At 44.5% G+C, this 27,756-nt stretch overlaps 1 protein-coding gene across 10 annotated transcripts in view; it reads right to left on the reverse strand.

The window, feature by feature from the left end:
• LOC141105848 (uncharacterized) overlaps positions 1 to 27,756 on the reverse strand; it is an 86,272-nt gene that overhangs the window by 35,840 nt on the left and 22,676 nt on the right. For 8 of the 10 annotated variants that reach the window (XM_073595989.1, XM_073595985.1, XM_073595986.1 and 5 more), the window contains 3 exons: positions 27,100 to 27,336; positions 22,986 to 23,141; positions 12,042 to 22,795 (listed from right to left, as the gene is read on the reverse strand). In XM_073595989.1, the coding sequence (XP_073452090.1) occupies positions 17,134 to 18,081 (948 nt within the window). In that variant the 5' untranslated portion in view covers positions 18,082 to 22,795; positions 22,986 to 23,141; positions 27,100 to 27,336 and the 3' untranslated portion in view covers positions 12,042 to 17,133. Of the gene's footprint in view, positions 1 to 12,041; positions 22,796 to 22,985; positions 23,142 to 27,099; positions 27,337 to 27,756 lie in introns of those variants that run through there. The other 2 variants (XR_012235663.1, XM_073595990.1) reach the window with 1 other exon arrangement.

The raw sequence follows: 27,756 nt of genomic DNA on the forward strand, positions 1-27,756 counted from the left end.
TGGGAATTTTTTAACATGGGTTCCTATGGAACATGTTCACATCAATGCTTTTTTGTATCTCTGCGTTTTTGGAAAGGGTCGGGGACTTTTTTTCATGCAAAAAGCAGCGTTTTGCATGTAATGGATTTCAATGGACAAGCATCAAAAACGCAAGTGCACCGTTTTTGCAGCGTTTTTGCAGCGTTTTTGGTGCGTTTTTGCCGTTTTTTTTTTTTTTTTTTTTTTTTAAATTTTTTTTTTTTTTTAAGACTGTAAAAAAAAAATGAAAAAAAAAAAAAAAAAAACGCAAATCGCGGCAAAACGCGGCAAAAACGCTACAAAAACGCTGCTCAAAAATGTGGCAAGCATGAAAAAAAAACCTCCAAAAACGCCCAAAAGCAACATGCATAGGTGTGAATCGAGCCTTAAACCTTGTGGACAGCCTTCCCAGAATAGTTGAAGCTGGTTTACAACCCCTGGCAAAAATTATGGAATCACCAGTCCCTGAGGATGTTCCTTCAGTTGTTTATTGTTGTAGAAAAAAAAGCAGATCACAGACATGGCCAAAAACTAAAGGCATTTCAAATGGCAACTTTCTGGCTTTAAGAAACACTAAAAGAAATCAAGAAAAATAATTGTGGTGGCCAGTAACAGTTAGATTTATAGAACAAGCACAGGGAATAAATTATGGAATCACTCAATTCTAAGGAAAAAATTATGGAATCATGAAAAACAAACAAACAAAATAACACTCCAATACATCACTAGTACTTTGTTGCACCACCTCTGGCTTTTATAACTGCTTGCTGTCTCTGAGGCATTGACTTGAGTGATAAACAGTACTCTTCATCAATCTGGCTCCAGCCTTCTCTGATTTCTGTTGCCAAATCATCTTTGCAGGTTGGAGCCTTGTCATGGACCATTTTCTTTAACTTCCACCACAGATTTTCAATTGGATTGAGATCCGGACTGTTTGCAGGCCATGACATTGACCTTATGTGTCTTTCTTCAAGGAATTTTTTCACAGTTTTTGCTCTATGGCAGAGATATGCAATTAGCGGACCTCCAGCTGTTGCAGAACTCCAAATCCCATGAGGCATAGCAAGACTCTGACAGCCACAAACATGACACCCAGAGGCAGAGGCATGATGGCACTTGTAGTTTTGCAACAGCTAGAGGTCCGCTAATTGCATATCCCTGCTCTATGGTAAGATGCATTATCATCTTGATAAATGATTTCATCATCCCCAAACATCCTTTCAATAGATGGGATAAGAAAAGTGTCCAAAATTTCAATGGAAACCTGTGCATTTATTGAAGATTTAATGACAGCTATCCCCCTAGTGCCTTTACCTGACATGCAGCCCCATATCATAACTGACTGTGCAAATTTGCATGTTTTTTTCAGACAGTCGTCTGCATAAATCTCATTGGAACGGCACCAAACAAAAGTTCCAGCATCATCACCTTGCCCAATGCAGATTCGAGATTCATCACTGAATATGACTTCCATCCAATCATCCACAGTCCACGATTGTCTTTCCTTAGCCCATTGTAGCCTTGTTTTTTTGTGTTTAGGTGTTAGAGATGGCTTTCTTTTAGCTTTTCTGTATGTAAATCCCATTTCCTTTAGGCGGTTTCTTACAGTTCGGTCACAGATGTTGACTCCAGTTTCCTCCCATTTGTTCCTCATTTGTTTTGTTGTACATTTTCTGTTTTCAAGGCATATTGCTTTAAGTTTTCTGTCTTGACGCTTTGATGTCTTCCTTGGTCTACCAGTATGCTTGCCTTTAACCACCTTCCCATGTTGTTTGTATTTGGTCCATGTTTTAGACACAGCCGACTGTGAACAACCAACATCTTGTGCAACACTGCGTGATGATTTATCCTCTTTACCTACATACTAACAAGCAGATTTAATCTGATGCAGGTGTTAATGTTTGTAATGAAAATTTATAGGGTGATTCCATAATTTTTTCCTCAGAGTTGAATGATTCCATAATTTATTCCCTGTGCTTGTTCTATAAATCTAACTGTTCCTGGCCACCACAATTATTTTTCTTGATTTCTTTTAGTGTTTCTTAAAGCCAGAAAGTTGCCATTTGAAATGCCTTTAGATTTTGGCCATGTCTGCGATCTGCTTTTTTTTCTACAACAATAAACAACTGAAGGAACATCCTCAGGGACTGGTGATTCCATCATTTTTGCCAGGGGTTGTACATACAGTCTGTGCTGGAACTGTGTTCCTCCATGTACCCGCTGAAAGAGCCCTGTCTAAGACAAGGAATTCAGGGAGAAGGGGGATGATGTGTAATCTTAAGGCTCGGTTCACACTGCCACAACTTGGGACCTGACTTGTGAGACCCCCAAGTCGCATGACATGTGAAATCCCATGTTGGTCAATGAGAGTGGTCTTTAATTGGCACTATATATTACTCCCGCGCTGTCAAATAAAAAACTAAGGGTACACTGCAGCAGACACCTGGTTAGCTGATCCTTGACAGATAGAGGGGTAAATAAATAAATAGTGATGTTGCACTGTGAACCTTCTAAAATGACTACAATAAAGTGCTGGTGCAATAATCAAAGCACAAAGGTGTATATCTATACAATCTTAAACTTGCTGAGTGCTAAAGTACAAAGTGAAGAAGTTGCAGAAAATTTGTTTCATTTTCTACTTTAGCACTCAAGCAAGTTTACGATTGTATAGTTCTACACCTTTGTGTTTCGATTATTGCACCAGTACTTTATTATAGTAATTTTCTAAGGTTCTCAGCGCAATATCACTATTTAATTCATATTCCTTTAACTGGCACTACTGAATTCGCTCAGACTTTAGAAAAGGTCCCTGTACTACTTCAAGGCGACTTCTATCCGACTTGTGCCCATAGACTTTAATGAAAGTTGCCTCAAAGTCAGATCCTCTAGATTGATGTGATTTGGATCTGACAGGACGATTACCCAGGCATTCCCGAAAGTTGCATCTAAGTAGTACTCAGGGCGCCAGGAAGTCACCTGGCAAAGTGGCACAGTAAGTCGTGCGACTTTCAGGTTGCAGCAGTGTGAATGGAGTCTCAATGTTCCAGCAAGCTGGCAAGTGCTTGGAGAAATGCACTGTGGCGTTGATTTACTAAAGGCACATAGACTGTGCACTAATTGCAGTTGCTCCAGAGCTTGGTAAAGAGCAGAAGCTCTGCTGGCTTCCATCAGCCAAAACGTGCAAGCAAAAATGTGCTTGCTTTTTATTTTTCCTTGCACCTGATTGGGTATTCTTAGCAACGTGAAGCTTTACCTCGTTTACTGAGTTCTGGAGCAGCCGCACTTTGCAGAGTCTATTGGCCTTTAGGCCCTGGTCACACCTGAGCGATCCAGATCATGGGCAGAATTGTTGCAATTCTGCCCATGATCCCAAATTGCAGGATGCTTATGCGATGCCATTACTACTTAATGGCATCCCAATTGCGACGTGATTTTTGCCATGCAATAAATCGCAGCACATTGCAACGCTTGTCGCTCAAAGGAGCAGTAGCTGCGCGTTGTGATTTGCCCTGATTAATCGCAGCGTGATTGGGTTGCCATTAAGTACTAATGGCATTGCACAAGTGTCCCACGATTTGGGATCGCAGACAGAATTGCAGTGATTCCACCCACGATCTGGATCGCTCAGGTGTGAATGGAGCCTTAGTAAATTGACCCGTGTGTCAAAGCCAACTGTCTCCTTGCTAGCTGCGTTGTTGGATGGCTGGGGAGGGATGACCTCTGACCTCAGCTAGCCCTACATGGCACATAGAAAGATGGGATAAAGTAACAAATGTACTCTGTCCACTGGGGAACAGAACACAGTAATAAAAATAAGTGAGACTTCTTGAAGAGGTGATGAATGTCTATCTCTCAATTACAGAGTTAAGAGCTGAATTTTAATAGAATTAGCTCCCTTGGTTTGCGGTGTTGTAAATGGCTAAAATCTGCAACTGAGCTGAATTACATTGAATACTATACAATGGGTTTTTCTAGTAAGACATCGACCAATCTCTATTTAATCTCCATTCCCGTCCCAGGGATTAGCTGCTGTTGTAGTTTCTGGGAATTCTAGATGGGGCTTTATTGGGATTTAAAGCTCTACAAATACTGCTACATTGCTCTCTGCTGGCAGATTGTCAGATGAGTTTCTTGCACCAGGATCTTTACACCGGACTTCCAGGGTTTCCTATGGAGAAACTACCAGTGAATAATCCAGGTATGAACTCATTATAACAGTGGTCTCTAAACTGCTTGCCTTTACCTGGCCCTTGGAGCACTATTTCACCAACTGACTCCATTGATGGGCATCATTCCCCCTACTGCTTCCATCAACGGGGCACTATGCTTCCATTGATGCCATCAACGGGGCACTATTTCTCCTGGGGCATTTTCTTCTCCCACTGGCCAGTCGAGCCCCACTAAAGCCTGATGGACCATAAACTGGCCCTTTGCTTAGAAGGCTTGGAGACCACTGCATTATAGGCCTGAATGTGGGTAAGAGCCTTAGGTGGATGTTAGGTTAGTCCCCCCCCCCCCCCCCCCCGCCCCCATACCACTAAAAACCAAACTGAACGGGCCTATCACAAAACACTGGGGAGGTGTGCTATATTTTAAACAGGGCTGATCCTAGGGTCACAGATGCTTGGGTGCAGAAATATTTCTGCCTCCCCCACATGGGCATGGTCATCTTACTGCCCATATCTGACTCAAACACAGATGCTCCCCTAAGGAGTCTTTGTTCACAGGCCTGCTGGTATGACCAATCCCCCTCGATGTGTGGCACCTGGGGCAGATGCCATTTGAGCTCCCCCCCCCCCCCCGAACTCCGCTGCCTCAGCTTGTGAAGCATCCTGATTTTTGAAGACAGACTTTCATAGTTACAGAAATTTGAAGGAAGTCTTAAAGGATAACTAAAAGTTCCTTTTTTATTAAAAAAACTCCGCTGTGCAGTTGGTTTTGCAGAGTGGCCCCAATCCTCCTTCTCGCGTGCCCCGTTGGAGAAGCGCTCTCCTTCGGGAAACCTGTGCAGGCAATGTTCTGGCTGCACTGCTATCAATTTATCCAATCAGGACCCGAGACACCGGCTGGAGCGGGTGTGCTCGTCCCCGGCGCAGGAACGATTGGGCACAGGTAAGTAAAAGGGGGGGGCTCATGCACTACAAGAGGTTTTTCACCTCAACGCATAGGATGCGAGGGTGTACAACCCTTTTAATGATGGCTAGCCTTCAGAAAACCCTGAAATATGAGGCTTGGAGAGGAAAATCTTGAATTTCTTGGGCAAAAACTAAAGGCTGGCCCCCTCTCTCCCACAACTGCTTATTAGATAATGGGATAATGTTTATGAATAGAGGTCGCCCCCCCTCCTTTTTTTCCCCCTATATCTCCAAGCACTTGTCCAAAGACCAGCAATTCGACAGGTATTAGAGGAGAAAATGGCTTGTTAGTTTAAATGTTGCAGGCAAGTGCTTGGCTATGAGAAATGTGCTGTTTTATCAAAGCAGCTGTTTCCTTGCTAGCAGTGTTGTTGGATGGCTATTATTTCAATAACTACATTTGTCTGTCGGGGGTCCGATTGGGCCTGCCTGTCAGGTTTTTCAGGTTGACCAGATCGGAAGGTCCATGCAGTCCTATGGACTTGTGGGGGGTGGGGGGATCTGTCCCCTGTCTAGGCACATCGGATCAGAGGGTAGTAGGGTGTAAATATACCAGAGTCCGCTTACGCCCGGTTGCCCATAAAGCGAGCTCTGTCTGCTATGCAGAGACTGAGCGGACACAGATGTGTCATCTGCCCGCTCTGCTACGATCAGCAGGGAAACTGTGGATCCCTTGCTGATTGTAGCGAAATCTGCCCCATCTAAAAAGGGGCTTAATACGTAAACATAAGGTTTTATCTGGCTGCTACTGTTCACCTTCACATGCCCTTTCTATCCCCCTAATGCATTAGCTCTAAACTCGACGTTTGAGTGCTCGCTCCTGTGATGTTGGGAGGTGAGCATTAATGATGGAGCTTCTCTTAGCAATGTCCTAGCACCATCCTGGGAGTTTTCCAGTCAGGCTTTAGGAGGTACATAAATGGCCTACACCTATAGCCAGGGCATTATTATACTGGTGTCAGAAGTGCACAGTTTGTCTTATCTAAATGCCCCTTACCTGCATAGGCAGTTTAATAAAGATGAACTAACCCTTTAAAGTGGAACCAAACCCCCCCAGATTAAAGTTTCCCAAAACCGTTCCATTCAAGTTTCATGCTGTAAACTGTCACAGTGATTGTGCTCTCAACCAAACTGTCAAACTTGTCAGAAACCATGAACCAGACCGAGACAGAAACACAGTAAAATCACACTTGTTTATTAATAAAAATAAAAAGGTAAACAGAGTAAGCGTAGTCAAAGCATGGCCAGAGTCCAGTAACCGGATCGGGTAATCAGCCAAGCCAGAGTTCAGTAACCAGATCGCGTAATCAGCCAGGCCAGAAGTCAGGGGTCCAAGTAGAGGAACAGCAAGCAAGATAAGGAGCCAGAAGGGATGTCAACAAAGCCAGACTTTAACCACTTGACCACTGGGCACTTAAACCCCCTTCCTAACCAGACCAATTTTCAGCTTTCAGTGCTCTCAGATTTTAAATGACAATTACTAAGTCATACAACACTGTACCCATATGAAATTTTTGTCCTTTTTTCACACAAATAGAGCTTTCTTTTGGTGGTATTTAAACACCGTTTGTTTTTTTATTTTTTGCACTATAAAAAGAAAAAAAGACTGAAAATTCGGTTTAAAAAAATGAATTTTTCTTTGTTTCTGTTATAAAATTTAGCAAATTAGTAATTTTTCTTCGTAAAATCCCCATAGGCGACATTTTAAAATTTTTTACTGGTTACATGTTTTAAGTTACAGAGGAGGTCTAGGGCCAAAATTATTGCTCTCGCTCTAACGTTTGCAGCGATACCTCACATGTGTGGTTTGAACACCATTTTCATATGTGGGTGGGACTTACGTATGCGTTCGCTTTTGCATGTGAGCACACGGGGACATTTGTTCATTTTACTTTATTTTAGGTTTGACACTTTTTTCCAAAAAGCCTGAAATAAAAAAATAAAAAACAATCCTGGCTTTGTTCGTAGCGGTGAGTCGGTAGAAGCACTGGGGGGGGGGATGTCTCCTCTCGCCTCCCGTAAGAACGTTCAAGCAGTTGAACAGCCGCTATGATCGTTCTTATGGTGTAGGGAATCGCCGGCTGAAAAAGCTGATATCTGAATGATGCCTGTAGCTGCAGGTATCATTCAGATATCCCCGCACAGAGTCAAGGACGTCATATGACGGCCGGCGGGCGGGAGGGAAGTGGTTAAAACGCATTTTTTTTTTTTTTAACACAAAGTTGTCAATTTATACAATATTTCTAACACATAGCATGTACACACCAAAAATGACACCCCAAAATAGATTCTCCTACTTCTCCTGAGTACGGCGATTCCACATGTGTGAGACTTCCAGAGCCTGGCCACATACAGAGGCCGAGTACAGCTGAGCATGGCCGAGTATGGCAGGGTATCGCCGAGTATGACTGGGTATGGCAGAGTATGGCTGGGTATTGCAGGGTATTGTGGGGTATTGCAGAGGATTTAGAGTATGGAGGGATGGCTGAGCATGGATGGCTGGATGTGACTGCAATTGTCACAGAGCAGCGCTGTGGGTACTACAGGTTCAGCTCACAGCGCTGCTGCCACCCGATCCCTCTCCTCTCACACTGTACAAATCGGTACAGAGAGGGGAGGGAGGAGCCGGCGTCATGACATGACGCTGGTTTGTTTACATGTGATCGCTCCGTCATTAAACGGCCACGATCTGGACCCGGCGGTCACGGATGTTCTCGGGTGCGCGCCCCAGGGGGCGTGCGAGAGCTGGATTCTGAGAGGACGTCCATGGACGCCCTTCCAGAATAAGCCGACTGCGCTGTAGCCGTCTTTCGGCTATGGCCTGGTCGGCAAGTGGTTAAACAGGAACGCAGGAGATGGTTTCTTGTGACAAAACAATCAAACGGCTGATGTCGTAACTGATCACATATGCAGCATCATGGCAACTGCAAATAAAACAGGTTAAGATAGCAGCTTATGGTTCAAGAAAGGTTGACCGCACTCCCAGGTATGAAGCAGTGACGATTACTTTATTGAAGGTAAAATTCCATCAAGATACATCATAAGACATCATGAGACCTCAATGCAGGCATGGCAATATTAACGCGTTTCACAGTCAAGGTTCGCTTAGTCATAATCTAACAAACACTGGTAAGTGCAGCTACAAAATACCATGTGCACAGCTGAAAAATAAATGGTGCTTGATTATGCCAATTAACACTTGGTTTGGAGTATCTGAGCCCAGATCCACACAAACCACAGAAGGTGTTGCAACCAAATACAAAAAATTGACAGACAAACTTTTAAACATGCATAATAAAATCAATTGTGCATATAGTAAAACTGTAGAAACAACATCTTTGTATGTGGGTAAACACACCCACACACAAAGGAAGATTACTTGTCAGGTAGTATGCGAACATAAGTACAACATGTAGTGTAGCGAGTATCCTCATAAGATAAAATAATAATAAATGTAGCACCCCCCTGGGTCTACTGGGTGCAGGAAGGTACCTCCAGATACAGGGAGCAGGCTTACATTCACCCCAGGGCTGAGTCAATGGCTATAATGGGAAGTTTGAACAGAATATGGGTGCCAGTCACTTTAGGTATTTTTTAATGCTTTAATTAGAACTTGAGAAAGGTTGTAGGAAAGAGGTTGAGGGGAGGTTTCAGATACCCTTTTTAGCAGATCACTTACAGGCTCCTTGAATCAAAGGACAAAACAGCTCTTTTTTTTTTTAGCAGATCTTGAATGCCTGGGTAGGTCTCACACAGACCTAGCAACCAGTAAGATGTCTGGATAAGCCTCTCTCACAGACTTAGCAGTCAGTAGATGCCTCGATAAGTCTCTCTCACAAACTCAGCAGCCAGGAGCGCATTACCTTGATTGGATTGTAGAAGAGCTCGACAGTACCAGAACCTTTAAGCTGACCCGGCGGTACTGTGAGGGTAGATTAGATGTAGGTGCGTCCTCCAAAACAAGTTATCAGGCCCTTCTGAGAGACCAGCCTTCATCCTGGCTCTCTCCAGCAAGGGTCCTCCCCTGGATCTCCTCAGCTTGGCTCGGCTTTTTCCAAACAAGCAAGACAGCCTAAGGACCACCTCCAGACTAGTAGGCCCCAGACAGGCTTCTGGGCCTACTTGCAGAGCTTGCAGCAACGTAGCCTCAGGCCTAGAGGGCCACGAGGTGAGGACTGACTAAAGCACATGGCATCTGTCCAATAAATACCCCTTCCCATAATGCACAGCATCAGGAACCTCCTACTGGGCTGTTTCTGGAAAAAGAATATTCATTACAGCTTAAATTAGTTGTTATTCTCACACTGTCCTGTGGTACCAGTGACACCTACTGGCAACAGTGGGAAATGCACAACACAGTCAAATTTAGGACAGAACCAAATAAACTATGTACAATCAATCTGAGCTGTTTATAGCTCAGCCAAAAACTAAATTTACACTATTGCCCCATTTTTAGAAACGGGGGCTACATATAGTTATTGTCTAACTACTTCTAAAGTCAATTGTATTTTACTTGTTACTCCCTACCTGCTAACAAACGACCACATCATGTCATATCAGTCGCACTCTCTAAGACCCCTTTCACACTGGAGGCGTTTTTCAGGCGCTTTAGTGCTAAAAATAGCTCCTGCAAAATGCCTGAAAAATGCCTCATCTGCAATCCCAGTGTGAAAGTCTGAGTGCTTTCACACTGGGGCGCTGCGCTGGCAGGACGTTAAAAAAAAGTCCTGCATGCAGCATCTTTGGGGTGCTTTAGGAGCGGTGTATACACGCAGCGCCGCCAAAGCGCATGCAAAGTGCCTCAGCAGTGGCACTTTGCGGGTGCTCTTAACCCTTTATTCGCCCTCTAGCGGGGGTTAAAAATGCCCCGCTAGCAGGCGAAAAGCGCCTCTAAAACTACGTAAAAAGCACCGCTACAACTAGTGGCGCTTTATCACTAATGCGGCCACGCTGTCAGCATGAAAGGTCTCTAAATAAGTGTGTACCTCTGTCATCATGAGTGTCCACCCATGAAACCAATCACACAAGAAAATTTACATACACCTTTCTAATCATCCCTATCTCTCTGTCTATCTCTAGCTCTCTGTCTATTGATATCTCTGTACATCTCTATCTCTGTGTGTCTCTGTATCTCTCTCTCTCTCTGTATCTCTCTCTGTATCTCTCTCTGTATCTCTCTCTGTATCTCTCCCTGTGCATCTCTCTCTCCGTGTGTATCTCTCTCTCCCTCTCTGTACATCCCCCTCTCTCTGTGTCTCGCTCTGTATATCTCTCCCCCCCCCCCCCCCCCTCTGTATATCAATTCAATTCAAATAAGCTTTATTGGAAGGACCAAATACATGTTAGCATTGCCAAAGCAGTTTAGTTTCTATAAGTAAAAAGAGGGGGGGGGGGGTAATGGGTAATATAGAGGGGAATGGGCATGAGTCCATATATAGGATTTTCCATTTATCTCTCTCTGTGCATCTCTCCCCCTCTGTCTCTTTCTCTCTCTGTGTATCTCTCTCTCTGTGTATCTCTCTCTCTCTCTCTCTCTGTATATACTGGTATATCTATCTCTCTATCCGCTGCTAAAAAGGAACCAAAAAAAAAGCAGGAAATGTGGAAAGGAATTTTTACACAATTTCCAATTGCAGAGCATGGCCCAGAGGGGGAACAGAGTTGAGAGAAATTTCCTTCCCTGCTTTTTCCAATTCCTTTTCTGTTCCTTTAGTTTTCGATATGCCCACATTTTATATTGTCTTTGATTATATTGTTCTATGGAATTTTTGATACAAATTGGTATGTATGTATGTATGTATGTTCCCCTCTGGATTGTGCAAGTGGAAATTGTGAAAAAACTCCTTTCCACATATGTTTTTTCTGGTTCCTTTTTCAATATGTTTGTATGCCGAGAAGGAGAGGGCCAAGGGCTAATTTACATATTCAAGCAGCATTTATTTTTCAGCTGTGCACTTGGTATTTTATAGTTGCACTGACTTGTGTATTAGATTATAACTAAGCGAACCTTGATTTGTGAAACGCGTTAATCTTGCCATGCCTGCATAAAGGTCTTATGATGTATCTTGATGGATTTTTATCTTCAATAAAGTAATCATCACTGCTTCATACCTGGGAGTGCGGTCAACCTTTCTTGAACCATTGGCTCTTATTCAGGCTGTGCACAACAAGGTTGAAGGTAGCAATTCCCACCTGGAACTGCACAGCTCTTTGTATAAGATGGCAGCTTCCTTGGCTGTAAAGGAGAGGAGGGTTTAGGTACCTTCTGAAGGAAGTTGAGGGAACACTTTACGGAGGGCATCTGACAAGCAGTGAGTTGTTTTCTCACCTCAATGCCTGTAAACCCTAAAAAAACTGTACCACTCCATATAGACATTAGTTGAATTGGTCATGTTTTGCAGGCGGTACTGGCTGGGGAACTTCTCATGCCACGATGCAAAGCTGCCTTGCAAATTATTGGGGAGCTATTGGGTTGGGGTGGTGGCATAAACGTGGCTCAACCCCATTTTTTTGCTGCCCCCACCTCAACTGCAAGTGTAAGGTGTTTTGGGACTTTAAATGAGGTGCATGACAACATGCACCTCCATCCCTGATTCAGAAAAGAGGTTTTTGGAACTTTGAGTGAGGCAGAAGACACGTATACGCATATCTCATAACCATATGATACGTGGTTGAACATAAATATTATCTATGTACAAAGCGATGGCTGACATACATACACATACACACAATATTTTATATATATATACACACACACACAAATATATATATATATATATATATATATATATATATATATATATATATATATATATATATATATAAATATACATACACATATACATACACATACATACATCTGAAATTGCATAGTATCCCATGGAAGTAATTAGTATAAAAAGCCAATGCTTATAGAATAATGGATACAAATGGGTTATAAGATACAAATGAATCACAATTGAGGTCAAGCTAGGTATTGAACATGATGACATTGATAGGCTCGATGCTTTTTATGGCCAGTTGCCACTCATCCGGAGCAAACACATAGCATATCTGAAAAAAGGTACCAAATGCAACCTAATGTTTTGCCCAGATAGTGAGAAACAAGGTAGGAGCAAGGGGAAACAAGATGTGTATCTCCCTGGAATACTTGCATATAAATTTTTCTAAATAAGCAGTGTTGCAAGTCAGGATTTGTGAGGCAAGTATGTCCCGGTGCGCTTCTTCCTTGGGTTCATTCCCTCAGCTCCTGGGACAGGCGACAATGCATGCATCAGTGACACTGCCCCTCTTGTCTTCCTGTTAGAGCACATGCTTCATGGAATAATGGACAGGGCACTTAAGGCAGAACAGCGGGAGGAAGAGGAGGACTTCCTTACCTCTCAAGGCCCCCTTATGCAGATGGTATTCATGCGGGCCCACCAAATACACAGGAAGAAGAGGAGGAGGATTGTGTCTGCATGGACATGGAGGATAACACTCAGCAACAGTCTTCAAGGGATGGTTTTCAGTCCCCAGAAGCCCAAGGAGTTGTACGTAGCTGGGAGGAGGTTGTTACGGATCATGTGATCCTTAGTGACCCAGAGGACTCATAATCGAATGCCTCTGCAAACTTAGGCTGCATGGCCTCCCTGATTCTGCAAAGCCTGCAAAAGGACCCTAGATTCGTGGTATCAAGGAAAGGGATCATTACTGGCTGGCAACCCTTCTTGAACCACATTACAAGGGTAAGGTTGCAGAACTCATCCTGCCTTTGCAGAGGGAGCAGAGGATGACATCTTCAGGAAGCCTTGAAGAAAAGTTTGTGCAATGCATTTCCAGACCCTGGGAGGTTACAATTTCCCGGTGCTGGACGTGTTGCTGAGGCTTCGATCAGTCAGAGCAAGAGCGGTGGAGAAGGTGGCCGGCTGACCGATGCCTTTAGACAATTTTTCAGTCCTCAGCACCAAGGCCTGATCGGTTCAAGCAACCATCACTAGTGTCTGCATTACATGGTGCATGAATATCTAGGGGCAAGAGCAGACTTGGAGACCTTTCCAACAGAGCATCCACTGGGTTACTGGGTCTTGAGGATGGACCACTGGCCAGAACTTGCTCAATATGCAATTGAGCTACTGGCCTGTCCTGCATCCAGCATTCTTTCTGAATGCACATTCAATGCTGCTGGAGGGTTTCCAACGGATCATAGAGTGCACCTATCCACAGACCCTGTCGATAGGCTCACATTCATAAAAATGAATCAGTCTTGGATCAGCAGCTATCAAGCACCTGATGCTGATGTAACTGAATTTTCTATGGATGTGGGATCCCTTGAAGACTGCCTATGCTGAGTGACTATCCTATATCTCCTCAATCTTGATGATGCTAGTTTCCAACAATATTTTTTGGTTTAGGGCACCGCCACCACTGCCTAAGGCCCAATTTTTCTGCCCCTGTATAACAGGGGCATGTAATTACAATTTTTGTTCTAATATTTCACAGCAGGGCCCGTTCCTGCACCCACCAAGAGTAACTGTGAAGGCTTACAGTGTTGTGGCACCACCAATGGCCCAATTTTTCTGCCCCTGTTTAACAGGGGCATGTAATTACAATTCTTGATATAATATTTCACAGCAGGGCCCTTTCCTGCACCCAAGATTAACTGTGAGGGCTTACAGTGTTCTGGTACCACCAACACCTAAGGCCCAATTTTCTGCAGAGTATATAGGGCAGGCCGTATAGTGTGTATATATAGTATTGTTCGGAGTATATAGTGCCTGGGGGCCCCCCACCCCATTTAAAAAAAATGGGTGCGGGGTTCCCCTTAATATCCATACCAGACCCCAAAGGGTCTGGTAATAGACTGGGGGGGGGGGGAACCCATGCAGTTTTTTTTTCAATGAATTTCATCTATATTGCCGGGACCCGACAATACATTATAGCCGCAAGCAGTTTTAGATTACTTTTTTTTCCTTTTAGAAATGTCATTTTGCTGTGGTATTGTTCTAAACACGGGAAAACTGTGCCACTTTACAGGCATACTATAGGACACCCCACCCCAGGCACAATATGTAAAGGAATATTTAATTTTTATTGTTTCACTTTAAGCATTATTAAAATCACTGCTCCCGAAAAAACAAGACGTTTTAAAACTTTTTTTTTGCATTGATACATGTCCCCTGGGGCAGGACCCGAGTCCCCAAACACTTTTTATGGCAATAACTTGCATATGAGCATTTCAAATTAGCACTTTCGATTTTTCAGGCTCGTTTCCCTTAGACCTTAACGGTGTTCGCACACATTTTTTGCCTGTTCGCATGTTCTGCTACGAACCGAACCGGGGGGTGTTTGGCTCATCTCTATATTCAAGTGATAATCTCAATATCGCACTCTAATTTTAATATACAGTGGGGACGGAAAGTATTCAGACCCCCTTACATTTTTCACTCTTTGTTATATTGCAGCAATTTACTAAAATCATTTAAGTTAATTTTTTTTCCTCATTAATGTACACACAGCACCCCATATTGACAGAAAAATACAGCATTGTTGACATTTTTGCAGATTTATTACAAAAGAAAAACTGAAATATCACATGGTCCTAAGTATTCAGACCCTTTGCTCAGTATTTAGTAGAAGCACCCTTTTGATCTAATATAGCCATGAGTCTTTTTGGGAAAGATGCAACAAGTTTTTCACACCTGGATTTGGGGATCCTAGACCAAGAACACCCCTTTCTGGCTGTGTCTATGATCAGGCCCAAATACTCCAGCTTTCTTAGCTGTTTTAAGGAAGATTTCTCTAGGTTGAGAATCCAACCCAGACTTTCCAGGTAACTGGTTGTAATGCGTACACTCTGCTCAAAGCGAGCCACTGACTGGTCTATTGACAATAGAGTGTCTAGGTATGCTAAGACTGTTATGCCCTGTGCCCTCAGCCTGGCTAGAGGTGGGGTCAGTACTTTTGTGAACACCCGTGCTGCTGTGGCTAGCCCGAAGGGCAAGGCTACAAACTGAAAGTGTTGTTCTACTTCGAATTGCAGAAATTTCTGGTGAGCAGGAAATATAGGGACATGTAGATATGCATCTCTGATGTCGATGGATGCCATAAACGGATTTTTAAAACAGCTTACCTGTAAAATCCTTTTCTTGGAGTACATCACGGGACACAGAGCACCATAATAATGACTATGTGGGTTATACGCTTACCTTTAGGTGATTGGACATTGGCAACCAATAGTAAGACGGTTCCTCCCATATAACCACTCCTATACAGGAAGTGCCTCAGTTTTGTAGCAAGCAATGACGATCCCAGAAAGAGGGGAGGGACCTCTGTGTCCCATGATGTACTCCAAGAAAAGGATTTTACAGGTAAGCTGTTTTAAAAATCAGGGGAGGGGGACATTATCCTTAAGCCCAACGGGCCTGAGATTATAAAGCAGCCTGCAACACGCTGTGGCCAAAAACAGTCTCATTTTGAGATCTCACATCCACCTGGTAAAACCTGGTGAACGTATGAACTGAAGACCAAACGAGTGCTTTGCAAACCTGAGCCATAGACACCCGCTGGCGTACTGCCCATGATGCACTAACCCCTCTAGTAGAGTGTGCTCTTAAATCCCGGGTTGGAACCCTGTGCTTTAATCCATACGCCTGGACAATAGTCTGGCAAATCCACCTGGATATAGATGAACTTGTTGCCGGCTGTCCTCTTTTAGGACCCTCAGGCAAGACAAAAAAAACAGTCAGTCAGTTTTCCGAAAGGGAGCTGACATTTCCAAGTAAACCTTTATCGCTCTCACCAGATCCAGTGAGTGAAGCGACCTTTCCTCCCTAGTTTTAGGGTTTGTAAACAAGGAAGGTAAAATGATATCCTGATTCAAATGAAATTTGGAAACTACCTTCGGTAGGAAATCCGGACGAGGTCGCATGACCACTCTGTCCTGATGAAGAATCATAAATGGTTCTTTGCAAGAAAGGGCGGCTAATTCTGACACCCTTCTAGCCGATGTAATAGCCACTAGGAAAGCTAATTTCCTGGTCAATAGGACAAAAGGAATATGCCTAATAGGTTCAAAGGGCTGACTCTGTAAGGCTGACAGTACCAAATTTAGGTCCCAAGGACATAAAGGTGGTTTAAGCGGTGGCCTCAGGTGTGTTACTCCCTTGACAAAGGTTCGCACCAAAGAATGAGATGCAATTGGTCTTTGGAAAAAAAACGATAAGGCCGAAATCTGTCCCTTAATTGTCCCTAAAGCGAGCTGCAAGTCTACTCCTGTTTGGAGAAAGGCGAGAACTCTTCCAATCGTATACCTACGAGGGTTCCATTTCCTTTTCTCACACCAAGAAATGTATGACTTCCATACTCTATAATAGATAGCTCTAGAAACTGACTTTCTAGTGTTTATCAAAGTGGACAAGACTGAACACATAATACCACGGTCTTTCAATAGTCTGGTCTCAATAGCCAGGCCATCAAATTCAGCAACCGTAAGAAGGATGGAATATAGGCCCTTGAGACAACAGGTCTGGATGGCAAGGAAGGACCAACGGGTCCCCTACTGCCAATTTCACAATCTCCGAGTACCATGATCTGCTGGGCCACTAAGATCACCGGCTTCCGTTCCTCCCGTATTCTGCGTAGTAAGTGCGGCAGAATTTGGATCAGGGGGAAGGCATATATCAGAGAATACTGATCCCAAGGAACTACGAATGCGTCTATCCCGACAGCAAGCGGATCCTTGGTCCTGGATACAAACCTGTCCAGCTTGGCATTGAATCTGGATGGCAACAGATCCACATCTGGGGTCCCCCAGTATTGGCAGATCTGTAGAAACACCTCGGGATGCAGGGACCATTCCCCTGGTAACAATTTTTGGTGACTTAGGAAATCCGCCTGCCAATTGTCCACCCCTGGAATAAACACTGCCGACAGAAATGGCACATGTTTTTCTGCCCAGGTCAGTATATGATCTACCTCTCTTTGGGCTGCCCGACTCCTGTTACCTCCCTCGTGGTTGATATATGCCACTACTATGGAGTTGTCGGACTGGGACTCTGACAGGAAGACCCTGCAACCTGGACGTCCAGAATCGCAGGGCCAGACGAGCTGCCCGAATCTCCAGTAGATTGATGGGCAGAGTTTTTTCTGTCTGGGACCATACTCCCTGAACAGACGCTTCCTCTAGGACTGCTCCCCAGCCGAGAAGACTGGCGTCTGTGGTTACCACTCTCCAGGCTACTGGTGGGAAAGACTTCCCTCTTTTTAAGTTGCTGGTTCTTAACCACCAAGAGAGGTTCCATAGAACCCGTGGAGATAGAACCATAGGTTGATCCAAGGTTCGAGCAGACTTGTCCCAGGCTTTCAGGATATTGTTCTGAAACACTCTGGAGTGGAACTGTGCATATGGCACTGCGCTGAAAGATGACACCATCTTGCCCAATAACCTTATGCACAGCCGAACAGAAGGTGTTGGTTCTTTTTTCACCTTCTGTACAAGTTCCACTATGGAGGCGAACTTGAAGGGCGGAAGAAACACTCTTTCTTGGGCAGTGTCCAAGATCAGACCCAGATACACCAAGGCTTGGGTCGGACAAAGAGCTGACTTGTCCAAATTTAGTACCCAACCTAGGCGTTGTAAGACCCGCACTGTACTTGACACGTTTAGAACTAGTGTAGGGCGAGAGCATTCCCTTAGAAGTAGATCGTCCATATATCCTATTTTGGAGACTCCTTGAGATCTTAGGGAAGCCAACACTGGGGCCAGAACCTTTGTGAAGACCTTGGGGGCCGTGGCTAGACCGAAAGGCAGTGCCACAAACTGGAAATGACTGCCCTCTACAGCGAAGCGTAAGAACCTTTGGTATGGACCGAAGATCGGCACATGAAGGTACGCATCCTTGATATCAATGGATGCTAAATGGCAGCGTCTACCAAAGGTGTGCTCCATTTCTTCAAAAACTTCTCCTCCATAGGGTATAAAACAGAAAACCTTTTGGGTGGTAAGTATATCCTGTCAGGATGCTCCCAGTCCGCATAAATCACCTGCTCCAGTAACGGATGCAAGGGAAAAGCTTGGGAAATTTGTTTAGGTCACAAAGATCCCAGAGTAGAACAGAAGAGTGCAGACTCCTGAACCGGGGGTAACTTAAACCCAATTCGTACCATCTCCATTAGAGATTGGATAAACAGTTTCTGGGAATGGGAGGCTGAAATTGGCTCTTCAGAGCCAGAGTCCTCAGCCGAGGAATCTTCAGCCTCTCCTACGTCTTGGTCCTTTATGACCAACTCCTCCGGATCCTCTGCCCATTCTGGTTCCAGGTCACCTGCACCCATCTGGCTATATGGGGCTCTAGTGACTCTCCACTTGGCCCAGGCTCAGGGGAGGGAGATCTATTACGCTTCCTTCCCCCCTGTGTTACAAGGGCAATCATGCCAGCTATCTTGCCTTCAAGGCCCGCTAAGGCAGATGCCAAATCATCCTTTGTAACATAAGCCGAGGCAGGTACATTGGTAGTGGCCACTATGCCTGACAAGTGCAATGGCTCAGCCAGGTCAGAAGCCGCAGGTCCTTCAGTAGAGACTGAGGCTGCATCAGCATGGGGTTGGTCTCCTTTTTTTTGTGGAGGGACTCTTATCCCTGGGCTTGCCTTGTTCCCTGTTCCTCGTTTTTTGGAAGACATTGCTTACACACCATGCGGCGTGTCTCCCCTCTAAGGAAGCGCTTTTACAATCTTTTGGCAACTAAATCTTCCTTATTATTAAAAAACGCCACCCCACACCCCAAGGGAGGGGGGGGGAGGAGAACCCCCCCTCCAGCTGCAAGGACACACGCTTGTTTTAGCACAGATTCAACAGGGTACACACATTCTTACTCCCTCTAGATGAGTATTAAGGCATTACAACATACATGTTAAAAGAAAAGTCATAGGTGGACTTTGCAGTTCCTAAGCTTTTCTCCTATCTTTTCTTTGCTACAGGATATTGCTGTAAACAGACAGATCAAAATTTCACCCATCACGGCGGGCAGTGTAGTTAAACCTTCAAAGACCGGGTCCCTTTTAAAAGGGGTTCCATTCCTTTGGACCTGCATAGCACCACTCAGGACAACTTTAGGTAATGTAGCAAGACCAAAAAGAGTCCTGGTTCCTCGGGTCCAGCTCTCAAAAGAGAAGCGTTACAGGCAAAACCTCGTTCTTCTATACGAGGGTACCCGGGTACCATCCTGTGGCCGCAGTGGCGTGGATAGATCCGGTTGTGAAGGCTTTTTAAATCCAGCAGATCCCTCCAGGAGCTTCTCAGAGCACATCTTCACTCGTGACCAACATCTTAGACACTGGCGAAAAAACTGAGGTACTCCTGGAAGGAGGAAGGGTTATATAGGGAGTGAACTTCCTGTATTGGGTATACCAGTGTCAACACCTGAAAGTGGCCCATAACCCATTAAGTAATTACTTAAGGCTCTGTGTCCCATGATGTACGATAAAGAAATACATTTTATTATTTGAAGAAAACATCCAGATCTGTGATTGGTGCAATTTTCACATTTTATAGTTCAAATTTCCCACCGGAATTCTAAGGAAAGTTCCAATGATCTCAGAGAATAATCCGACACTAAAATCTGATATCTCTTCCTCTGGGAACATCGATCAACGCCCCTTTGAATTGTCAGGCAGTTTATCCAACAGTGGCGGCCTGTGCATTGTGGGCGCACATGCTCCGCCCCCCCAATACTGCCACTGCCCTCCCTATTTATGTGTCCGGCCCCTTTCAGGACGCTGGATACATGAAATACTATGGGGGGGGGGGTTATTTTGGAGCACATTCAAAATAGGGTGGGCTCGGGTGCAGAGCACTGCATCCCGATCCCACCCTGTTGTGTGGCATAGCAAATGAATTTTCGCTATTTTCACACTAAAGTTCCTCCCTGCCAATCAGCAGGCAGGTCAGTGAGACCTGTCTCCCGATTGGCCAAAGCATTAGGCAATCCTATTGGATGCCTAACGCATTGGCGGAAGAGGAGATACGGCGGAGGAAGCCTGAGGAGCCGAGTGGACACAGGAGAGCCACCGCTTCCCGCCGAGGAGGAAAGCACCGGCACTCCAGGAGAGAAGTAGAGCCCTGTCATTTCAGGAGAGGAGCAGAGCCCTGCCACATGAGCAGTAAGTGCCGCTGCACCGGCTGCGGGGGGGTTAGTAAAGTGACAGCCGAGCCGGGGGATGCGCCTGGCTGAATTTGATGGGCACAAGTGGCTGAATTTGACGGGCACAATGGCTGCAGTATTTTTCAGTTTGTTTGTGCCCCCAAAAAATTTTGAGCACCAGCTGCCACTGTAATATCTAACCAAGAATAATAAATACATTAGAAATATGAATGTCATATTTTTTCTAGTCTTTTCTTTTACTCCACAATACAGAATCTGCCCTGCTAGAGAATGTTTGCTATAGAGATCAATGAAGAGTCTACAGAACAAGTATTTTCTGGGCTGAAAACGGAGAAAGATCTCAGAATACATTTCTTTGAAATCCTCATCAGAAAGACATTACTGGCTGATGAAGGAAACGACCACTGCTCTGATTGGCGCAGATTTCAAATTTTCCCGCCTGAATAGTGATGAACGTTACAGACAAATAATCAGCCCTATTATACCGCCAAATCCGACACTGAGATCATCAGATGAGACATTTATCCGAGATAAATATATATATATATAATCAGAAAACGTGAATTATGTATACAAGATGTTATATATGTGTAATCCTTGTATACAGAAAAATCCGCTTTCGGATTACGGTAAAAAGCTCCTGTGTATTCTGAGGAGCAACACTGACACCTAGTGGTTATAAAAATACATGTCTTCTGTACGGGGATCTGGGAAGATATACAATGTGATTAGATGGTTTATTCCCACTAGTCGACATTATTCCTGTACAAATTAGATCCTCCAGATAGTCTGTACAATAGATGGGTCTAAATGGAAATAAATAAAAAATTCCCAAATAAAGGGAATCTAGAAAACTAGCTGATATTCAGATGGATTTATTCTAACTATAATACATCCTCAATTGAATAAATTCCCATCAGATTGTACAAACATGATCTTCTTGATAATCTGTTAATTCTTCAGTGTTAAGAATTGCGATCAAATGTGATGACAGCTCATTGATGGGAATGGTGGGTGGCTCTTAGAGCCTTTGTGTCTTGTGTTGGGATGATGATGATGGGGGGGGGGATTACTTGGTGCTGGTGTACTTGGTGACGTCCTTGGTGCCCTCGGAGACGGCGTGCTTGGCCAGCGGTCTGGATCTCCCGGGAGGTGATGGTGCGGCGCTTGTTGTAATGAGCCAGGCGGGTAGAAAATCTCCTGGTAATGCGCTCGAAGAGGTCATTGACGAAGGAGTTCTAGATGCCCATGGCCTTGGACGAGATGCCGGTGTCGGGGTGGACCTGCTTGAGCTCCTTGTACACGTAGATGGCATAACTCTCCTTCCTGCTCTACCTCTTTAAAAAAAAAAAAAATATATATATATATATATATATATAGCAAAAAAGTATTTAGTCAGCCACCAATTGTGCAAGTTCTCCCACTTAAAAAGATGAGAGAGGCCTGTAATTGTCATCATAGGTATACCTCAACTATGAGAGACAAAATGTGGAAACAAATCCAAACAATCACATTGTCTGATTTTTGAAAGAATTTATTTGCAAATTATGGTGGAAAATAAGTATTTGGTCACCTACAAACAAGCAAGATTTCTGGCTCTCACAGACCTGTATCTTCTTCTTTAAGAGGCTCCTCTGTCCTCCACATTAATGGCACCTGTTTGAATACTGGCCGATTAAATATATATATATTTTTAAATTGTTGGTCTTTTTTTGTTTATAGCACAATAAATAAAAAACTGCAGAGGTGATCAAATACCACCAAAAAGAAAGCTCTATTTGTGGGGAAAAAAGGTTACAAATTTTATCTGGGTACAGCATCACATGGCCGTGCAATTGTCAGTTAAAGTAACAGTGCCGTATTGCAAAAAAATGACCTGGCCATGAAGGGGGTAAAACCTTCCGGGGCTGAATGGTTAAATCCGACATTTAATCTGTGTATATTTTGCCTTCCCTGCTTTCCCACTCTTTATCAACAAGGCAATTAAATGTTTAATAACTCCTTTTCGTTTTCATTATACACCTTATTTTTAGGCCCAGTGACATCATCACTGGGTCTCTGTACTTCTCCGTGAAATTCAGGCAGATCATGGCTGGTGGTGGAAGGAGGCAGGCAGAGTGCTGTACATTGTTTCCAGAAAATATCACATCACCCGGCCTCAGTACTCCTCTCAAGATCCCTCAGCCCAGTTACAAGCAGTGGCTGAATTTTGGGAGATGCCTATCTGGAGGAGTGGGCTATATTTGCATGCAGACAGCCATAGGAAATGCCCACATGTGTTTCTGAGCCTCCATGATTGACAGAACTGAAATCCAAAGAATGAAAGGGGTGGCCAGGGACAGTCAGGCTGGGGAGGAAAAGACTTGTTGAAGCCTCTAAAGCACACTATGAGAAGCTCACAGTGTGCAGTGAAATCAGAGTGAGCAATTTCTGTCCAGGAGAGGAGCCGGTACACCTGTGCAAGACTGAAGGGAAGTCCGGAGGTCAGATTTATAGGCTTCTAAGATGTAAAGATAAATGTTGTTTAGGAACAAATCTGAACGTATCGACAATAAAGAGCAATGAAGCTTATGTCCACCAATCAGCTTTCACGGTTCTGTCTTATCTAACCTGACAAAAATCTGATTGGTTGTTATGTGTTGCTGTACTTTACATATATTTTTATATAGAAGCATAACCCCTGTGCTCACCCATTTGTGCTGATCGCGGTCACGTAGCATGGGGTCTCTGAGGTTCGGACAGGTTCAGGTTGCCAGAGGGACCCTGTCCATCCAACGGCGCCTCCTGCTGCGCCCGGGAACATAAATACTGGGTTGGCTGTGCCCAGACTCCGCCATGATTCATTTCTATTGGAGAAAATTAGACATCAAATTAAACATCAAGCAACAAGTAAAAAAAAAAAAAAAAAAAATCAAAAGACTGACCAATGTTATCCAGAGAACAATGCAACTGCGCTAAAGTAAAAACAAAAACAAAACAAAAAAAAACACTTAAAATCGGAGTTCCACCCAAAAAAATGGAACTTCCGCTTTAAGTGATGGTGGACCCCAACATGCCACATTTTGGCATGCCATTTTATTTTAGGGGGGGGGGGAGCAGATACCCAGTTTTTATGGGTTCCCCTCTCCCCCTCCCTCCCTGCAATCTCCTGGGACACATCACAGGTCCCAGAAGATTGCCCGACCATTCAGAGTGCAGCGCAGTGCGCGCCCGGCTGTGAAGCCCACAGTTAGAATGTCAGCGCCTCGGAGAGGAGCGGGGCTCCATGAGCCCACATCGCTGGACCATGGGACAGGTGAGTCTCCGATTATTAAAAGTCAGCAGCTACAATTTTTGTAGCTGCTGACTTTTAAATGGGTGGAACTCCGCTTTAAAGAGAATCTGTTACCTATTAATTTAAAGTGGATGTAAACCCTTCCATATACCCAGTGAAGTGACTGGCCTCAGGTGATCCACCGAGATGAAACAAATCCCCCTACATCATTTTTACCTGTTTATCTGCAGCCCTCTCTACTCCACGTCTGTTCAAAGTCCAGAATTTGCACAGCATTTCTCAGCTCCACAAGGCAGGGGCGGGGATCCGACATCACACACTGCAGAGAAAGGAAGGAACACCGCTTACCAACCCAGTGCATGAACCTCTGTGATCAAGCCCCAATGTAGGGGGTGAAAAATGTCAGAGGGTGTGGCTGGAGCAGCACTGGCTGGGCCCCATTTATCCACATATTCATGCACTGGGTCCTTTCTCTGCTAATGTTCCTGCACCCCCTGAGTGGTACTCAGACGCCTTGCTCCCTTCACTGCAACCAGCGGGGAGATCTTTGTCTCAGCTTAGAGCGGCACTGCAAGTTCTACTTGGATCATACACACTGTGCAGTATAGAGCATGAAGCCGAGTGTAATCTGAGCCCTGAGTGGAGGGAATAGACACACCCCCACTACACATTCTTAGAGAAATAGCTGAGGCGGTCATGCACCTGCTGTGTGCTGGAGAGGGACGGGCCGTCTCCTGGGATAGTCTGGTGTTAGAAGCAACTCATGCAGATGAGAGAGCAGACAGAAACCACACTGTGCAAGTGCTTTAAATCAGGGTGCATATAAATAAATGATAAAAAAAATACATTATGAATTTCGTTCAGCATGAAATGGATCTTAGTTATGTAGCGTGAGGCTGCATAGTTTGCAATATTTACATTTTTGGTAAACTCATTCAATAAATCCAAGCTCTGCAAGCTGAGATAACATGCACTGCATTGATGCATTCACACAATAACCATGAGATAAAACAAAGTTCAGGAATATTCCTTTATCCCATTGTTTTGCAAATCTATGTACACTACAAACTGTATGGATTGAATCGGTTCTGATAGCACCGTTTTACTAACCTGACAGCTTATTATTCTAATTAGGAAACCTTCATTTTGTTAATAAATATTAAAGATTACAAGTCCTTACATTTAAAGAGCACCTGTCATTTCAGATCATGGCAGCGCCTGTAAACTGGCATCCACTCACCTGCTGCCGCCACGTCCCTCACCTGGTTGTGTCACTCCCGCATCACCAGCCCTCCCATTAAAGTAAATGGGACTGTCGGTGAGTCATCAGCGGGTCAGAGGAGGAGCCACTGTGGGACAGAGATGACAGTTGCTCTTTAACCACTTCAATACCAGGCACTTAGACACCGGCCAATTTTCAGCTTTCAGCGCTGTCGCAATTTGAATGACAATTGGGCGGTCATGCTACACTGTACTCAAACAATTTTTTTATCATTTTATTCCCACAAATAGAGCTTTCTTTTGATGGTATTTGATCACCTCTGCGGTTTTTATTTTTTGCGCAACAAATAAAAAAAGACCGAAAAAAAAAAGACCGAAAAAAAAAAAAAAAGTTTTTCTTAGTTTCTGTTAAAAATTTCTGTAAATAAGTATGTTTTCTTCTTCAATGACGGGCACTGATACGGTGGCACTGATGATGGGCATTGATAGGTGGCACTGGTATACGGCACTGATGGGCACTCATAAGCGGCACTGATGGGTACTTATGGGTGGCACGGATGGGCAAAGATGGGAACTGACAGGTGGCACCGATGGACAATGATGGGTGGCACTGATGCCCCTAAGGGTGGCATTGCTGGGCATCACTGCAATATAATGGTGCCAATCAGTGCCCATTTGTGGGCACTGATTGGCACAGATTGGGCAGTGACTGGGCACATGTGGCTGGCCATGGGGTACATACCTGGCCATCCACATGTTGCCCCCTTCCCTGGTGGTCCTAGTGGCGATCCCTGGTGGTCCAGTGTGGTCATCTGGGGGGCTGTGCTGATAAACAATCAGCACAGCCCCCCCCCCCCCGTCAGGAGAGCCGCCGATCGGCTCTCCTCTACTCGCGAGTGAGGAGAAGCCAATCAACGGCTCTTCCTATTTACATCGTGATCAGCCATGATTGGACACGGCTGATCACGTGGTAAAGAGCCTCCGCCGGAGACCCTTTACCAAGATCGGTGGAGCGGTGTGTTAGACTGACACGCCGCTCCAGCGATCGCCGCAATGCGTGAGGATGTGAGGATACAGACAAGCCACTACTATTAATTACTATTAATCTGCTAGAATTACTAAATGGGCTAATTTTGTTCCACTCAAGCTCTTCCCCTGTTTGGAATAGAATTTAACACGGAGAACTAGCTGTGCATGATTACAGAGGCTTGTATGTCTGTGTGGTGGCCACCTGTATCCTTAGAAAATTGTCCAATTTTATATGAATGTGGTGGAGGTTGGTTTCTTTATTTTATTAATTATTATGTCATTATGTGGAATTTTTTCAATAAAAGTAAATTTATACTTGTGAATACCGACAGTTCCTCTCTGAATTGGGTCCTGCATATCCATGGAATCCGCCTGTGTGGGTGAGCTTGTCCTCATTTCTACCCTATATGTATTGTACTTTTCTATTATTTTTGTGATTGTTTTTGCTGCTATGGTTCAATATATTCATTAGTATGTGCTAAAGCTATTCTACATTATGTTATAGATATGTTTCTCCTGAAGAAGCGGTGTTAACCGCGAAACCGGTCGAGACTAAAAGCTTTACATACTTAACATCTTGCGGGATCCACTTGTTTAGTCAGGGTGGTATATCCCTTTTGTTTTTATGATTGTATGTAGTTATTCTGTCCGTGATTGTATTTGTGTACATTTTTATTATTAAAAATTATATAATGTTTTAATTTATTTGTACGCCCATTACTGTACTCTCCTACCTAGTACCGGAATAGTCCCACCTTTTCCCCTTTATTTGGGAGATCCAGACGGGAATTGACAGTAGCAGCAACTGTCATTACGTCTCCACCCCCTTATTTGCCTTGATTGTAGTTCCTCTCTGAAGAATTCTTTTTGGGAAATCTCTTTTCTTCCCCCCCCCCCCCCTTTTTGTATGCCTAATTCAATTCAGAGAAACACACCTAGTTGGTCGATCATATTTAATCCCCTAGGTGACGGTATCTTATGACTATTACCGGGACTATTTTATTGATAAAAGTCCCCACTATAGTCATCTTCACTGGGATGTAGCTGGTTCGTCTTCTTTTACAAGTTTTTGTTTTATTGGTTAAATCAAATCCACCCTGGCTAGTAGGCTTCATTTCATGTTCCAGCTACAAGCTTTATGCCGGGCATTGCCCATATCTACAGATTTAACCCCCCGGGGCCTTCCCTTACCACACAAACTTGCCCCCCCCCCCTTCAAGGTCCTCCCTTTTTATAATACCCTGCCCCCCCCCCACTTCCTGCCCCGTGTGTCTACTTACTGTCTAAGTTCTGCTTTTATGGTGCTGGAGACCCGTGGATAACACACGCTGAACAGACAGCATGCAGAAGTGCGTGAGGTGTACCAGTCGCCGCTGGCCAAGCGCTTCAGCAGAGGTACAAAGTGCGCCTTGAGGTTCGGTGGGAGAGTGTTCATGGGAAATGGCTCGGAGGGATTCCACAGCTCTGTCCCTCACAACTGTCTCCTCAACGGTGGCCAAACTCTCTAGTAGGGGTGGCTGGAAGATAAGAAACAAGTCAGTCATTATTTTTGTGGTCAATCAGGAGGTAGGCTTTTAAGGATAAAATACAGAAGCTACCATGGAGATAGATATACACATGCATGCAAGTTTAGAGCCAGATCCTTAAAGAGAAGTTTGTGAATTTATAAAAAACAAACAATCATACCTCACCTAGGTGGATGCAGCAGCTGTCCCCTGCTGCCTCTACACTGAGAACCGTCTGAGCAATCACCAGCGCTCTGCTCCTCCAGTGCTCACTGGAGCGCCGGGCTGTGCAGGGGGAGGGAGCAGCTGGTTTTAGGCTCTTAGCAGCTTGCTGATTTGAGTAAGTTGCTGGTCCAGGCACCTGAGTGTATCCCGGCTTTAAAGTCAGGATCTCCCCAGAGCCTGGACCGGCTCAGTGATATCAGCCAACAG

This window comes from Aquarana catesbeiana, linkage group LG08 (assembly GCF_042186555.1).
Source record: "Aquarana catesbeiana isolate 2022-GZ linkage group LG08, ASM4218655v1, whole genome shotgun sequence".
Taxonomy (NCBI): Eukaryota; Metazoa; Chordata; class Amphibia; order Anura; family Ranidae; genus Aquarana; species Aquarana catesbeiana.